The sequence below is a fragment of the Arachis stenosperma genome, chromosome 4 (genome assembly GCF_014773155.1).
Source record: "Arachis stenosperma cultivar V10309 chromosome 4, arast.V10309.gnm1.PFL2, whole genome shotgun sequence".
NCBI lineage: Eukaryota > Viridiplantae > Streptophyta > Magnoliopsida > Fabales > Fabaceae > Arachis > Arachis stenosperma.
Window position 1 is genome coordinate 150,347,050 of NC_080380.1, and position 15,803 is coordinate 150,362,852.

General features: G+C 26.5%; 2 protein-coding genes across 3 annotated transcripts; both read left to right on the top strand.

Moving 5' to 3' along the window:
* Positions 1–7,885: 7,885 nt before the first annotated feature.
* On the top strand, positions 7,886–9,864 carry LOC130976634 (pentatricopeptide repeat-containing protein At3g53700, chloroplastic-like). The gene has a single exon (XM_057901547.1). It carries the CDS (start codon positions 7,967–7,969, stop codon positions 9,668–9,670), a length of 1,704 nt encoding a protein of 567 aa, XP_057757530.1. The 5' UTR covers positions 7,886–7,966; the 3' UTR covers positions 9,671–9,864.
* A 742-nt stretch (positions 9,865–10,606) lies between these two features.
* LOC130976280 (U11/U12 small nuclear ribonucleoprotein 35 kDa protein) lies at positions 10,607–13,384 on the top strand. Of its 2 annotated transcripts, none has more exons than XM_057901101.1 (8): positions 10,607–10,919; positions 11,030–11,127; positions 11,699–11,750; positions 11,959–12,029; positions 12,115–12,205; positions 12,295–12,370; positions 12,461–12,539; positions 12,648–13,383. In XM_057901101.1, the coding sequence occupies exons 1-8, from the start codon at positions 10,772–10,774 to the stop codon at positions 13,080–13,082; spliced, it is 1,050 nt and encodes a 349-aa protein (XP_057757084.1). In that variant the 5' UTR covers positions 10,607–10,771; the 3' UTR covers positions 13,083–13,383. The 2 variants fall into 2 exon arrangements, with proteins under 2 accessions (XP_057757084.1, XP_057757086.1); XM_057901103.1 differs by having other exon boundaries at positions 10,660–10,923; positions 12,648–13,384.
* Positions 13,385–15,803: the final 2,419 nt, after the last annotated feature.

A 15,803-nucleotide genomic window follows, 5' to 3' on the forward strand; every position in this document is an offset into this window, starting at 1 on the left:
GAGTGTTGTTGTTTGTTGAGAGTTTGATAAATGATAAGGATTAAGCACCTAATAAAATGTATCTAAATGCCGGCTTAGGTGTAGGGTAGGTAACTAGTTTTAAACAAATCCAAATTAAGCACCATTAGATACTATAAGATTAATTAATTAATAGATTTATGCACCTTTAATAGATTCGTGGCAGCAGCAACCGTACTATCATTTGGTATTCAAAGACACAAAAAGATTATTGTTATTTTAGGATACTTTTTAATTAAGTAGTTATTATTATTGTTATTATTATTAACGAAGAAAGAGAGAGAAAGAGAGAGCATTTGTGTTACTAATGGCGTGTGCGTACTGTTATATATCAGTGTCATGTAAACATCCAGGACCATATATATAATGTGTTTAATTTTTTACTTTTAATATATTTAGTAGTTTTAATAGATCAAATCAAATTAAAAAAAAAGGTAAAATATTTTTTTTATGAAATTTGTTAAAAATTTTAAAAAAATTTTTAAATTTTATTTTTGTTTCAATAGTTTTTTATTTATATTAAATATATTTTTAACAGCTAAATTTTAAAAAAATTTTAGACTAATCTAACAATAATATATAACAATTATCTCTGATTTACTTGTATTAATGATTATTTTTATAAAATAGTTGTTAAATTTATCCTAAATTTCTTAAAAGATTAATCATAAAAAATATATTTAATACAAATAATTTTTTTTTAAATAATATTAAATAAAATAAAATTTTAAAATATTTTAAAATATTTTAACAAAATTTAAAAATAAAAATATACTTTACTCAAAAAAAAATAAATGTGATGATATACTTCATTTTGTGTGTTTAAAACTTTAAACGTGAAAGATAGGAATAATTCTATATATAGAAGCTAAGGGTGATTAATTTACCTAATTGGTTGATGCATGATAAGGGTGTGTCCACATAAAAGATCCTTGTTATCTTTACTGTGTTGGTGAATGGGTCCATTGTGTCCAGAGCCTGCAGTGTCTGTTTCTTGGTGTCTACTACGTTGTATGTGTCCAATCTAAGTGGTTTTTTTTTTTTTTTTTTTTTTTTTCACTCATAATGGTACCTTCTCCACCACTCACTCATACACTCACAATCATATCCATCAAAATCAAACCTATTACTACTTGTGATCCCAATAGGCATTATATATAGTTAGTTCAACATTAGGGTGTCGTTTTTTAAATGTATTCTAGTCTTAATTTTAAATAGATTAAAAAAAATCACATTTAATGAAATTTTGATTTATCTAAAGTAAATGATTGATACTTATTTTCAAACACGGCAGTTCTTGAAAATCTTAAATTCAATGCTCTATAAAACTAAGGACATTTCGCTGATTTAGTGTAGGAGAGTCACTTTGATAAAGATGTTTAAAATATTTTTTTAAATATATTTTTTAATAATTAAAATTTAATATATATGATCAATTAAATCGTAATACTTTTATTAAAATTAGATAAGACAAATTAATTTAACCAAAAAATTGTGAAATAAATTTTAAATCAGTCTAAATTAATATTATTTTTATAAAAAATGACTACAATACCCCTAATATAGAAAATAATTAAAATACTCTTATTATATATTAATTTTGAGAATCCTACGTTATAACATTTTCCTTCTCTGTCGTCACACGGTTAGGATTTAAAATTTTTAAAATTAGTTATATATATATATATATATATATATATATAATAGGGGTATTTTATTTATTTTTTATAATAAGAATATTGTAGTTATTTTTTATAAAAAATATTAATTTATACCAGTTTAAAATTAAATTTATTAATTTTTTGACTAAACTGATTTATCGATTTAATTTTAATTTAAAAAAATATAATTTAATTGATTATATATATTAAATTTTAATTTTTAAAAAACATCTTAAAAAAAATATTTTTAATATCTTTATCTAAGTAATTTTCTTATTGTATTTATGTGTTAGACACATTTTAAATATAATATTTATTGATATTTGTTGGATACATATTTTTACTGTTTTAATAAAAAAATTTTATTAAACATAATTGAACATACTTAAATATTATTATATATCAACGTTGTTAATCTTATTTTTAATATATATTTTTGAAATAAATTAAAAATTATTAAAAATAATTAAAAATTAATTTATTTTTTAATATTATATATATGTATATCTCTCCAAATTTTATAAAGTTTTAAAATTATTATATTTACGTATTTTATATTGTATCGTATCTCATATCTGTATTAACATTATTCGTGCATCATAGATAGAACTGCTATACTCATGACTTAGATTAGTTCCCTCATAGTTTCTTATGTGGCATTTTCCCCTTGTCTCTTTCTATATATATTGTCATATATATCCACTAATCCAAGTTTTGAAAGAGGAATCTAAAAGAAATTTCCGTATCGACGGGATTTTAATGTTTTATATTTACTGAAAAAAATAGATAGATGTTAAGGGTGTCCTGTGTATGTTTGTATGTTCAGATATAATAATAGCTATTCTCTTCACATTCTCACTAAAAAAATTTGAGTAGTTTTTGGATAAGTGATTACAAAATACTAAATAAGAGATTTGATAATAACAAAAATTAAAATTTTATTCTTATTATCCGAAAAATAACTATACATAATTATATTTTAAGTCTGAAAAAACTCTTATGAAAATAGAGGGCAAATTACTTAAATAAATAGAATAGAAAAAACGTTTACTCAAATGTACAAAACTGATTCTTGTTACCTGCATGTGCAAAAAGTCATTTTTATGTAATCCGTGGCAACTCACCACGGTTTCAAAACGTGCATAAATCGTGGCAGGTCCTAGCGGATTATGGCCAAAAGATATAGAGTGTAAACCGTGGTAGGTCACCACGGTTTACTAAGGAGAGATAGCGTGCATAAACCGTGGAGAGTCACCACGGTTTATGAAAAAACTTGTTTGCACATAAAACTTTGTGGGTCACCACGGTTTATGTATGGTAAATAATGGCCAGAAAACCTTGTTAATTTTATGTTCAAGAGACACAATTTATTTTTTATTTTTTTTTATTATTCTTGTTAATTTTTTATAATTATATTTTTTATTATTATATTTTTCATCTCAAATTTTTTTAATGAAAAAAATGAGAATAAATTAGATTTCCATAATTTGTTCTAGTTTATCACTAAACAGAATTACAAGAACACAAAATTTTGTGTCTCTATCCATCAGTGTCTTGTCCTGTCCTATTTTCAGTGTCTTATCCTATTTTGTTGTTGAAAACAAAGGCAGCCTAATAAATACACACTATATAGTACATTTTATAAAGAAAAAAAATCATCTATTTCTATTGAATATTTATAATAAAAATTTTTCGTTCTCTTTATGTATTATTGACTAATATATACTATAAAATTTTTACATGTATTATCAATTAGTTTTTCATTATGTTTATCCCTATTTTTCATTTTACACTATATTTAAATATTTATTATACTATAAAAAATATTAATGAACATAATAAAATAATTACTTATTAATATTTTTTAGAATACTCATTAATATTCTTATAATATAATAAATATTTTTTATTTTAAATTTAACAAATACTAATGTATCAATATACACTTATATGTGAATTTATTAAATCTATATAAAAGATTTAATCAATAAGCATGTTAATGAATATTAATATACCAATATTAACAAGTAATTATTTTATTGTACTCATTAATATGTTATAGTGTAATAAATATTTATTTTATAAATAAAAAAATAAAGATGAATATAATGAGAGAGGTCACCTTAAGCTTAAACCAACTTTTGAGTAGTTTTTATAACTTCGCCTAAGATTTTGAAAACTTCATAAAAACTCAAAATAAAAAATAAAAACACAGATTCCAAACATTAATGTTAGTGTAATTTATTTTTAAAAATATTTTTTTATTTTATAATAGAAAAAAATCCAAAAATTTCATGGTGTTTATTATTGGAGTCTAATTTTTTTCTAATTTATTTTACATAACAAATTTTAAATATTTTAAATTTATTAAATTTCATCATTTTAAATTAAATATTAATTTTTTATTTTTTAGTAAATAGACATCAATTTTTTAAGCACTATAAAAATTATTTTCTTAGTATTATCTGATTTTTTTTTATTGTACTCTTTCTATTATAAAAAGCTGTTGTTGATAAGACATAATTTAAGATTCTGCTAATAAATTTATTGTGCTAATAAATTAAGTTGTGTCTCTTGGACAAAAAATTAACAAGGTTTTTTGGCCATTATTTACCACACATAAACCGTGGTGACCCACAAGGTTTTATGTGCAAACAAGTTTTTTCATAAACCGTGGTGACTCTCCACGGTTTATGCACGCCATCTCTTCTTAGTAAACCGTGGTGACCTACCACGGTTTACACTCTATATCTTTTGGCCATAATCCGCTAGGACCTGCCACGGTTTATGCATGTTTTGAAACCGTGGTGGGTTGTCACGGATTACATAGAAATGGCTTTTTGCACATACAGGTAATAAGAATCAGTTTTGCACATTTGGGTAAACGTTTTCTCTATTCTATTTATTTAAGTAAATTGCCCGAAAATAGATCAAAGAGATAATTATTTATATATCATCTTTTAAAATACAATTATATTAGTACATATTACAATTAGCTATCAAAATAAATATATAATAAAATATAAATATACATTAAAAATAAATTAAATTATACATGTGTATTTATATATAAATAAGATAAACTATATTTTTTATCTTTGAAGTTTGACAAAAAATTTAAAAATATTCATAAATTTTATTTGGTTTCAATTTTTATCCTAAAATTTTTTTATTTGCATCAAATATATTTCTAACGGTTAATTTTTTAAAAAATTTAAGATCAATTCAATAATAAGTAATAACATAAGAACAACCCTCAATACAAGCAAATCAAACATAATTTTCATGCATGGTCTTAAAATTTTTTGAAAATATAGCCATCGAGGATATATTTGATGCAAATAAAAAACTTTTGGAACAAAATTGAAACAAAATAAAACTTACAGATATTTTTAAAATTTTTACCAAATTTCAGGGATAAAAAATATATTTTATCCTAAATATATGGTGACTGATTTTAATAGCCGATTTGTATAAAATAATTTCATGATTGCACCCCATAAACTTTATACAAATTTTTTTTATAATATTTTGTTATATTTATTTCCAAAGTATATATGTATCTTGTTGTTACATATATATTATATAAAATAGAAGTGCATGAGGGTAACTAAACTAAAAATGTTGCAACGTAATAACCTGAATTATATTATTCTCTATGAGCATGCATGTTTGAAACTGGAGACAAGTTCTATATTACAGGGATCTATTGTTGGTGGCGTTTTCTTTTCAATTGGTTGTGTCATGTGTGCACACTGTACAGCACAGCATTGCAAATTTGCAATTAGCTAGTAAATAAATAATTAAATATAGACTACAAGCCTACTACTATAAATCTATGATAAATTAATAATTATTAGTACATATATCAATCATAATGTGTACATTATTGATGTTATGTGCCAAAATAGAAACTAAGATGCCATTATTAGAATCTTCCAAATCAATGGATACAAATGCGTAGTACCTATTGATGGTTGTGATGATGATTATTATCAATGTTGTATAGTTCTGTATGTTACTCAAACAATTATTCTCGGGTTAATATCATCATTTATTTGTTAATAATTTCTTAACAATCTATCATTCACTTGAATCCATTTTGACGCGTTTTGCACTAAGTTATTGTTATTATTTTTTTTTTATCAAACTTTGTTTAATTATGTAATTTTGCTCTAAGGACATATATAGTTGAAATGGTTGAATATTTCTTCTATTAGTTTAAATTTTTTTAAAAAAGTAATATTATGATATATGTTCAAAAAATAATATTATGATATAATAGTATAAGACAAATAAAAATAAATTATAAAAAAATTTTAGAAAAAATTCTTACTTAAAGAGATGTGTTAGAGATTATAATATTTTATGTGTGTTTTTTTATCACCTTAAATTTTTTAGAGAAATGATATTATAAGTTTATAACAAAAATGTCATGTGTATTATTTCTATATTATTTCATATGATCAATATCTTCTAAAATAATTAGTAAAATAATAAAATAAAAAATTAATCACTCTTAAATAATTAAAATAGTAGGACATATATATTATTTTTAAAAGTTATAATTTTAATAGTGATTAATCTTTTATTTAATCATTTTATTAACTTTTTCATCTTACAAAATCTAAATTTCTAAAATATTTAATTGAGCGGGCATATGATTTATACACAAGACATGACATTGCTAATCACATCTTATGTTAAAATCAAGTAATTAATTAATTAATAATGTTGCTTCCTCTCTTACACTTCAATGTCATCAATGACTCAAAAGAAGGGACCATCATACATAAATGGCACCTTCTTTGCCCCACCTTTTGAAATTTAAATAATTTTCATTTTTATCTCTGGCCACTTGGCATGTGTGATTGAAAAAAAAAAGCCCTTTGGAATAGTCTAAGCTAAGTAAAAAAAAAAAAAAAAAAAAAAAACTTAGAACAATATTTGAATTATATTACCATCAATATATAAATTAAATAATAGTAGTGCCAATAATTTAGATGGACCAATATATTAGTAAAAATCATTACAGAATATCAATCAAATTTATTATTGTACTATATATTCAGTAATAATAATAACCCATTTTTAGTTAACGTGTTACTCCAAAGTGAAATCTAAAGTATATGCAAAACAACCACCAATTCCATGATAATAAACCTCATTAAAAGGTGGATGTTAAATAAGATAAGATCATTCCGAATGCAAATAAAGTGCAAATTAAAACAAATGTTTATTATTATTTATTAATATCTTTTGTGATTGTCAGACAAAATTGAGAACATTACATCTTTCATATAATCAAGTTGTCACAATCTGAAAGCTCTGATTGTCTTGGCATAGCTCATAGGAGGAAGAGCACAATTGGATTCATATAACTTTGGGGTCCCTAAATTGGCAATAAGCTCCAATCTTATTGAATTAAATATTTTTGGAAAATAGTTAATGTCCTTCAAGCATGCACCAAATGGGGCATATAACAACAATTGGTGTCTGCTAGAATGTTTCAGTTACGTAAGCCCTAATATAATTGCCCTATGATATAATATAAAGGCCTTTAATTTTTATGACATTTACATGCACATAATTAAGGAAAATAACAAGCTTTACATACATACTGTTTCATTAAAAATCCAAGTAAATGAAATAATACATATATTCCAATAAAAAATGTTATTTATACACCAAAATCAACTACTAAATCAGTCACTATATTATATATAAATACGTGCATAGCTATTTTAATGAAATAATACAAAATGATTCTTGCCATATATAGTGCATAGCTATTTTAATAATCTTAAATTCCTGAAGGGAAATTAACCATTGTTCTTGATGCTAAGCAACCAAATAAAGAAATCAAACTTGTTACCGTAGACGATTAAAAGTTAAAAACAAAAATAATCTTTGAAATTTAAACAAAAGTAATCATAATTTTTTTTTGGGTCTAAAGAGTAATCATAAATTCATTAACTTTATTTTTTGGGACATTTAAGAATAGTTTTTTTTGCGTAAGTAGGTTTTTTTACATGGATATTGGGCCTATAGCGAAAGGAGCAAAAACTAATACTTTTTAAAAATGGGCCCAATACATGTCAAAAAAATAAATGGGCCCAACAATAAAGCCCAAGTTTTTGTTTGGTCTATTGTTCGGCATTGAGGTATGAAGAACAAGCACAGGAAGCGAAAAGAATCAACGATACCTCAAATTCAATTCCTCAGAGACAGAGAGAATGAAGTACGAGGTAATGAAGCTGTGATGTCTTCGTAGAATACTAGAAATTATGTTGTGTGTTCTTAGGAACAGAAATGGAGGTGCTTGTTTTTCCATTACATGTCACCTTTTCAATAATCTCTCTGCAATTGTTTCAGTTCATTCTTCTCCTCCACAATCCATTCTATCTACTAACTCCATTGTTCCCACACGCAAAACACCACCAACCACATCTTCTTCTTCTTCTTCTCTTGCTGTTTCCATTTGTTCTTTGCTCTGCCACCGTGTCTCTTCCAACAGTGATAACATTGATAATGTTTTGGGTCCCTACAAGGGAGTGTTGAGCTCCAAGATTGTTCTTAGGGTGTTGATGAGTTACAAGCAACTGGGTAGGGCCAAGACCTTGAATTTCTTCTCTTGGGCTGGGACCCACATGGGGTTTCAGCTTGATCACTCTGTTGTCGAGTACATGCTTGATTTTTTGTGTAGGAGAAAGCTCTTTGATGACATGAAGTGTTTGTTGATGACTGTCTCACTGCATAATCAAGGTAGTGTTTCTTGCAAGGCTTTGTCTATTTGCATCAGGTTTTTAGGTAGGAATGGAAGGATTAGGGAAGCATTGTCACTGTTTGATGAAATGGGAACTGTTTTTAGGTGTAAGCCTGATAATCTTGTCTACAATAACATGCTTTATGTGCTGTGCAAGAGGCAATCATCTGAGGAGATGGTTGACCTTGCGCTTTCGATTTTTCGCAGGATTGAATCTCCTGACACCTATTCCTGTAGTAACATGCTTGTTGGTTTGTGTAAAGTTGGTAGATTAGAGGCTGCTCTTGAAATTTTTGGCCGAATGGATGAGATTGGTGTGATTCCATCTCGATCTGCAGTGAACATACTCATTGGTGAATTGTGCTCAATGAGTGCTAAAGAAGGTTCTGTTGAGAAGCTTAGGGTGAAAAATACTCGTAGACCTTATACTATACTGGTTCCTAATGTTGGATGTAAGAGTAATACTAATAGTGGTTCAATTCAGGCTGCAATTGCTGTATTTTGGGCAGTTCATAAATCTGGCTTGTGGCCTAGTTCTTTTGTTGTAGTTAAGTTTATCTCCGAGCTTTGTCGCTTAGGTAAGACAGAAGAAGCTGTTGAAATTTTGATGATTGCTGAGGAAAAGAAGTTAACTTGCGTGGGAGAGGGATACTCGATTGTCATAAGGGCGTCGTGCGAACAACGCCGAGTGGAGGAAGCTAGTAAATTGTTTGGGAGAATGCTGCAACATGGTTTAAAACCGAAATTGGTTGTTTACAATTCTATCATATCCATGCTGTGTAAGTTGGGTAATTTGAATGATGCTACAAGGGTCTATGAAATCATGAACAAGAAAAGATGCCTTCCTGATAATTCGACCTATGCAGCTTTAATCCATGCTAATGGTGAGAGGAAGAACTGGAAAGTTACATATGACTTGTTAACCGAAATGCTGGGATTTGGATGGATTCCACATTTTCACACTTACAATTTAGTAGACAGTCTTTTGAGAGAACATGATCAGTTGGATCTGTGTTGTAAATTGGAAAGAAAATTAGAGAACAAAAAGCTGCAGAAGCTGTGTAAGATTGGTCAACTTGATGCAGCTTATGAGAAAGCAAAATCAATGCTTGAAAAGGGTATTTGTTTATCACCATCTGCCAGAGATACATTTAAGGATGTGTTTCAGAAGTGTGGAAAGTTAAATGTAGTGCGGCAATTACTGGAGACAACTGATAGAGCCTGATTAGTTTTGATTGAACAAAATGTACAGTCCTTTGTAGTTGGAACAATTTTTGAAACCTATATTTCTCTTCAAAATTTCACTTACCCTGTGATGTTCACTGAACTGCTAATAGATGCTTAGTAATTTTGGTATCACTTAGTTGTTGGAACTTGGATCAGTTTTGATGATTCAGATGTGAAGTTTATATTACAAGATGTTTGGGAGACAATAAAAAACAATCTAAATCAACTCAAAATTGCATTATCTTACATTCATTAATTACATCTGAAATAAACGTAATAAGTATGTAATTTTAAATGTTATATACATAAAACTATAGATGTTAAGTTAAATAAGATCATTTTAGATTATTCTCTTCCTAACATTACTATTTTTTTAATATTTTTGACAATTTTTTTAAGTAATCTAACTTCTCCTCTCCTACATTCTCCTGCCATTAAACCATCTATTAACTCTAAATGCCAAATTTGTTGCATTTAGTTCTTTATCAGGGCTAAATTAAAACTTTGAAAAATAGTAAAATATTTTTATTATATTTTTTTATTTAAAAAAAAAAGTAAAAACTCATGTGCAGTTAACTTTACATGAAGTTGATAGTTGAGAGTCGTTGATTAATTTGACTAATTTGACTAAATTTTCATCTAACAGTTCTTAGTTATTAACTCTACGTAAAGTTGACTGCACTTGAGTTTCTACCTTTAAAAAAATTATGTTAACATAGAGTTTTGAAAAAAACTAACTGAACATAGAGGTAAAATTTGTATTATGTAAAATGTTGGTTATTAAATTAGTTAATTAAATTATAAATTATAAAATATACACTAAAAATATGTAAATAAATATATGTAATTTACACGCATTTAGTATTTTTTTAAGAAAAATATATAAATTAAGGCAATAATGAAACAAATTAGAAGTTAACTTAGAAGTGGCAAACGAGAGAGAACTAGAGAAAGATCCAGCTACACCATTTTGGCGGTTCACTCATTCACTTCTGATTCTCTGAACTCTACTTCAGTTTTAGGGTAGATTAGGTTCCACTTCTTCTTCTTCTTATTCTTCTTCTTCTTCTTCAATCTCTAATCTCCAATTTTGAAGAAGATGGAGAAAATGAGAGCGAGAAACTTGAACTCAGTTTTCTACGCTGAATCCTATCATCCCATTCAAGCTGGCAGCATCGACGGCACCGACGTTCTTCCTCACGACAATGCCATTTATCGCGCTCACCTCTGTTCCTCTATCGGCCTCTGTTTGTATCTCCTTTCTTTTCTTCTTCTCCTTTTCTTCTTTCCGACGATGAAATAAGAATAAAAATTTGATTTTTTTTTTATTTTTATGTTGAAAAATTGGATTTTGCAGATGACCCTTTCGGTGATCCTAAGATTATTGGAGACCCTTATTGCACTCTTTTCGTGGGTCGTCTCTCTCGTCTCACCTCTGAAGATACTCTCCGCAAGGTTCCCCCTTCTCACTTCTTTTCTAAATTGTTATTTTTTTTATTGGGTACAAAATGATGTTTTCATCTTCCATGTTAGATTTTTTTAGTAGTTAGCAAGGCCTACGAAATAGGCGTAGATGTTACTTTGATCTTGTGGAAACTGGAAACTACACATAAGAATATTTTAGAATTGTCTTAACTATGTTTTAAGTTTTAACTTAGTTAATGTTGATTTGGTTTTTGCCTTGAGAAGAGAGAAGTAAGAAGCAAGATATTGGATTAGAAGGACATATTCAATTCTGAATTTTGCTTGTGCTTCTGAGCAAAGAATCCATTGGTGAAAGTATGAAAGTAACTCATTTGTACTACTTGTTGTTTGTAGATATAAATTTCTGCATAGATTAGATTGATGCAATTCAGTTTTAAAGACTAAAGTGTGCTCGATTTAAGAACTCAGAATTGATGAACAAATGAAACAGAGAGGGAAAAGACTATAATCCTGATGCACATTTAGATAATATTGCCACTTCTTTTGCTGCCTCATTTTGTAGAACTTTTGTCTGATGTATTATGTGGTTTTGGTCTTTCAGGTTATGAGTAAGTATGGTCGGGTGAAGAACTTACGCTTGGTCAGGGACATTGGTATAGTTCTTTAGTCTATCCTAATATTCAATCTCTCTACCATTGTGATTTCATCATGCATCTTTTAACAGCCAAGTTTTTATGGTTCACGATGTTATACATTTATTGTTCTGAATGACATATATTGATAATTACTCTTTTAGCCATATTTCTGTCAAGCTGTGGGGTTCAAGTTTATAATTTGGATTTACTTTGATTTTGGTTGCAGTAACAGGAGCTTCTCGTGGTTATGCTTTTGTTGAATTCGAAACTGAAAGAGAGATGCGACGTGCATATATGGTGCTGTAACGTGTTAAAAAATTGCTTATGTTTTTTAATTGTTTGAAATGTTAATTGTGCTGATATATGTTTTTCTCATTTGCAGGATGCTCATCATTCGTATATCGATGATTGTGAAATCATAGTTGATTATAACAGGCAGCAATTGATGCCAGGATGGATTCCTAGAAGATTAGGTCAGTTAAAGTGTCTCATTCCTTAAATTGTATTTGTAGTATCTGCTCACTGAGCCAGAGCCATCTCATATCTCTGTTTTCTCTCACAGGTGGTGGCCTTAGCGGCAAGAAGGAATCAGGACAACTTCGTTTTGGAGGAAGAGAGAAACCGTTTCGTGCACCCTTGTATATATTCAGTCCTCTCAATTATATCTGCTATTTTCTTTGGAAATATCTTAGAAACTAGTTCTCAAACCATGATCTGCTTTTTACCAGGAAGCCGATCCCATACGAGGAATTGAAGAAGCTTGGCATTCCACCACCACCTGAGGGTAGATACATGTCACGCTTTCAGGTGTTGTTATTAACTTTACAGCATATATTTCCTTGAGATGGTTTCTTATATTCTCATTTTGTAAGAATATTTCTGTACTTACTTCCATTTGCTAATGTGTATATACAGGTCCCATCCCCTCCTAGAAGAGAAAGGGACCTTTCGGACAGGGAAGAAGGCTCTCATAGAAGGAGTTCCAAGGACAAGAACAGGACTGAAGATGCCCTCAAAAGTTCGGTAGACACTGAGGAAGAGCATTATAGAAGGAGTTTGAGTCACCGAGAAGATGAGGAAAGGCATTATAGGAGGAGTTCGAGTTATCGAGAAGATGAGGAAGGACATTATAGAAGGAGTTCAAGTCACCAAGAAGATCACTCACGCAAAAGGAGATCTTCAGAGAGAAAAGAAGAGAAGGCTAGCCATTACCATCATAGGGGGTCGTCTGAGAAAGAACATCGATACAGGAGTTCTGAATCCGAGAAGCATTCTCGTAAACAAAAAGAAAGAGCTGAACACTCTCATAGGAGGGAAAAATATAGCCGGCGTTCACCGAATGAAGACTAAGGCGGACGACGATCCGGCGATCAAGCCCTTTTGGATTTGTATGTATATACTGTATACATGGAAGATATAGGAACTCTCAATGGTTAGCACTTTGTAGTTACTGATTTCTTATTAAGAAGGGTCATGTCCCAATCCTTACTGATAGAGCCAACTCATTTTTCACCAATGTATGTTAATTCAAGTGATACAACATTTTTAAGGTACCAGCCCCAAAAAGTGATTATGATAAAGTCATAGTTTGAGTAGAATTAGTGTTGAAGCTGAAGGAAGTTTGGATCAAGTCATTTTAAGATAGTGTCACACAGACAAAGATATCGAAAGGTGACTAGGTCTTTACATAATTACACAGGATATTTGTTCGAGAAAAGTTAAACGAAAAGTTCAAAGGATCAAATTAAATTATATCTAAATGTGTTTTTAAGGTATTAATTGGTAAAAGCAGTTGAGTTAATTACTTAATAGCCAAGTATTATGCATTTCATTTGAATAGACATTCTGTGTTTTACCTTCATTTTCTTTTCTATTTTCTTTTGATAAAAAGTACTGTTTGGTAATCAAAATACAGATTTATTTAAAAAGTAAGATAATACGGGTATGTCTAAAACGAGCTCAAGAGTTATGTGCTTATTGAATGAGCCACACTTATATAGGACATTAGATTTTATTAAATGAAAATCAAAGACTAATATAAAAAAAGAGCATTAATGGACTCTAATAAATATAGAATATAGTAGTACATAAATAAATATTTTAAATAACAATACTTTAATACACAATACTTTAAACGACAATAAAATCTTTGATTCTTAAATAATTAAATATAAAATATATAAATATAAAATATATGAGTATTTTTTATTTAATAAAATTAATTATTATGTAAAACTTTTTTATAATATTAAAAAATTATATTAAAATAATATTTTAAACTGTAACATAAAAATATAAAATTGTTAAATTTTATTTTATATTACTTGATAAATAATTAGATTATTATATTCAAAATTTATTAACTAATTACTTTTATTAAAGATATTATTATATAATATAATTTTTCATAAAAATATTTTAAAAAAATAATTTATTTAAAATATTATTAATAATACATGTAAATATTAATTTTTTTATTTTTTAATTTTAAAAAAATAGAATAAATAATATAATTTTAAATATATACCTACATAAAAAAATTAATATTTTTATGTATTATATATAACGTTTTAAATAAATTTTACTTTTACAAATATTTTGATAAAAGATTATATTATATAATAATAGATTTAACAAAGTAATTAGTTAATAAATTTTAAATATAATAAATTAATTATTTATCAAGTAATATAAAATAAATTTTATTTATTTTATATTTTTATGTTGTAGTTTAAAAAATTATTTTAATATTATAAAAAAAATTATATAATAAATAATTTTAATAAATAAAAAAACATATTTTTTGTATTTTGTATTTTATATTTTTTAGAACAAAAAATTTCTATCTTTATATAATAAAATATGTGATAATCTTCTTTTATATATATATATATATATATATATATATATATATATTAGGGGTGGTAAAACGGGTCGAATCCGTCGGGTCGACCCGCTAAAAAAGGTGGGTCGGGCTAGAATTTGAGAATTGTCAAATTAAAAAAATTCGTCAAATAATGTATATATGTTCAATTATGTGACTTTATTTATTTTATTTTACAATTTCGTATATATGTTCAAATTATGTGATTATTTTTTAAAATAAAAATGGTTCTATTGACAAATATTATTTTGAACAATTTTATTAAAGTTAAAAATTAAAAAAATAATAAAAAAATTATATTATAATTTAACTATTTTTTATTTGTATTTAATTGTTTAATTATTATTATTTTGTTAATTTTAATTAATTTTATTTAAAAAAAACAAAGTCAAATGACTAACATTTTGTACCCACTTTAGTTGGCGAGGCGGGCCAACCCGCATTGGCACTATTATATACTATCTAGTAATTTTTTATATATTAAATAATTATAATAATATAATAACATTGAAATCAGAAAACATATTAAATCTGTTATAGTATAACTATTTAAAATATCATTTTAATATAATTTTTTAATATTATAAAAAAAATTTGCATAAAAATTTTGTGGGTTTAGCGAATTTTTTTAATTTGATAGGTTTCAAATCCTAGTCCAACCCACATTTTTTAGCAAGTTCCGCAGGTTGGCCCGACGGACTCGACCCGTTTTGCCACCCCAAATATATATATTAAGAAGATTATCACATATTTTACTATATAAAGGTAGAAATTTTTTTTTCTAAAAAATATAAATTAAATAAATACAAAAAATATAAATTTTTTATTCATTAAGATTAATTATTATGCAAAAATTTTTTATAATATTAAAATAATATTTTAAACTACAATATAAAAATATAAAATAATTAAAATTTATTTTATATTACTTGACAAATAATTAGATTATTATATTTAAAATTTATTAATTAATTACTTTGTTAAATATATTATTATATCATGTAATTTTTTATTAAAATATTTGTAAAAATAAAATTTATTTAAAAAATTATATATAATACATGAAAATATTAACTTTTTTTATTTGGATATATATTTAAAATTATATTATTTATTATGTTTTTTTAAAAAAAATTGAAAAAAAATAAAAAATTAATATTTTTATGTATTATATATAATATTTTAAA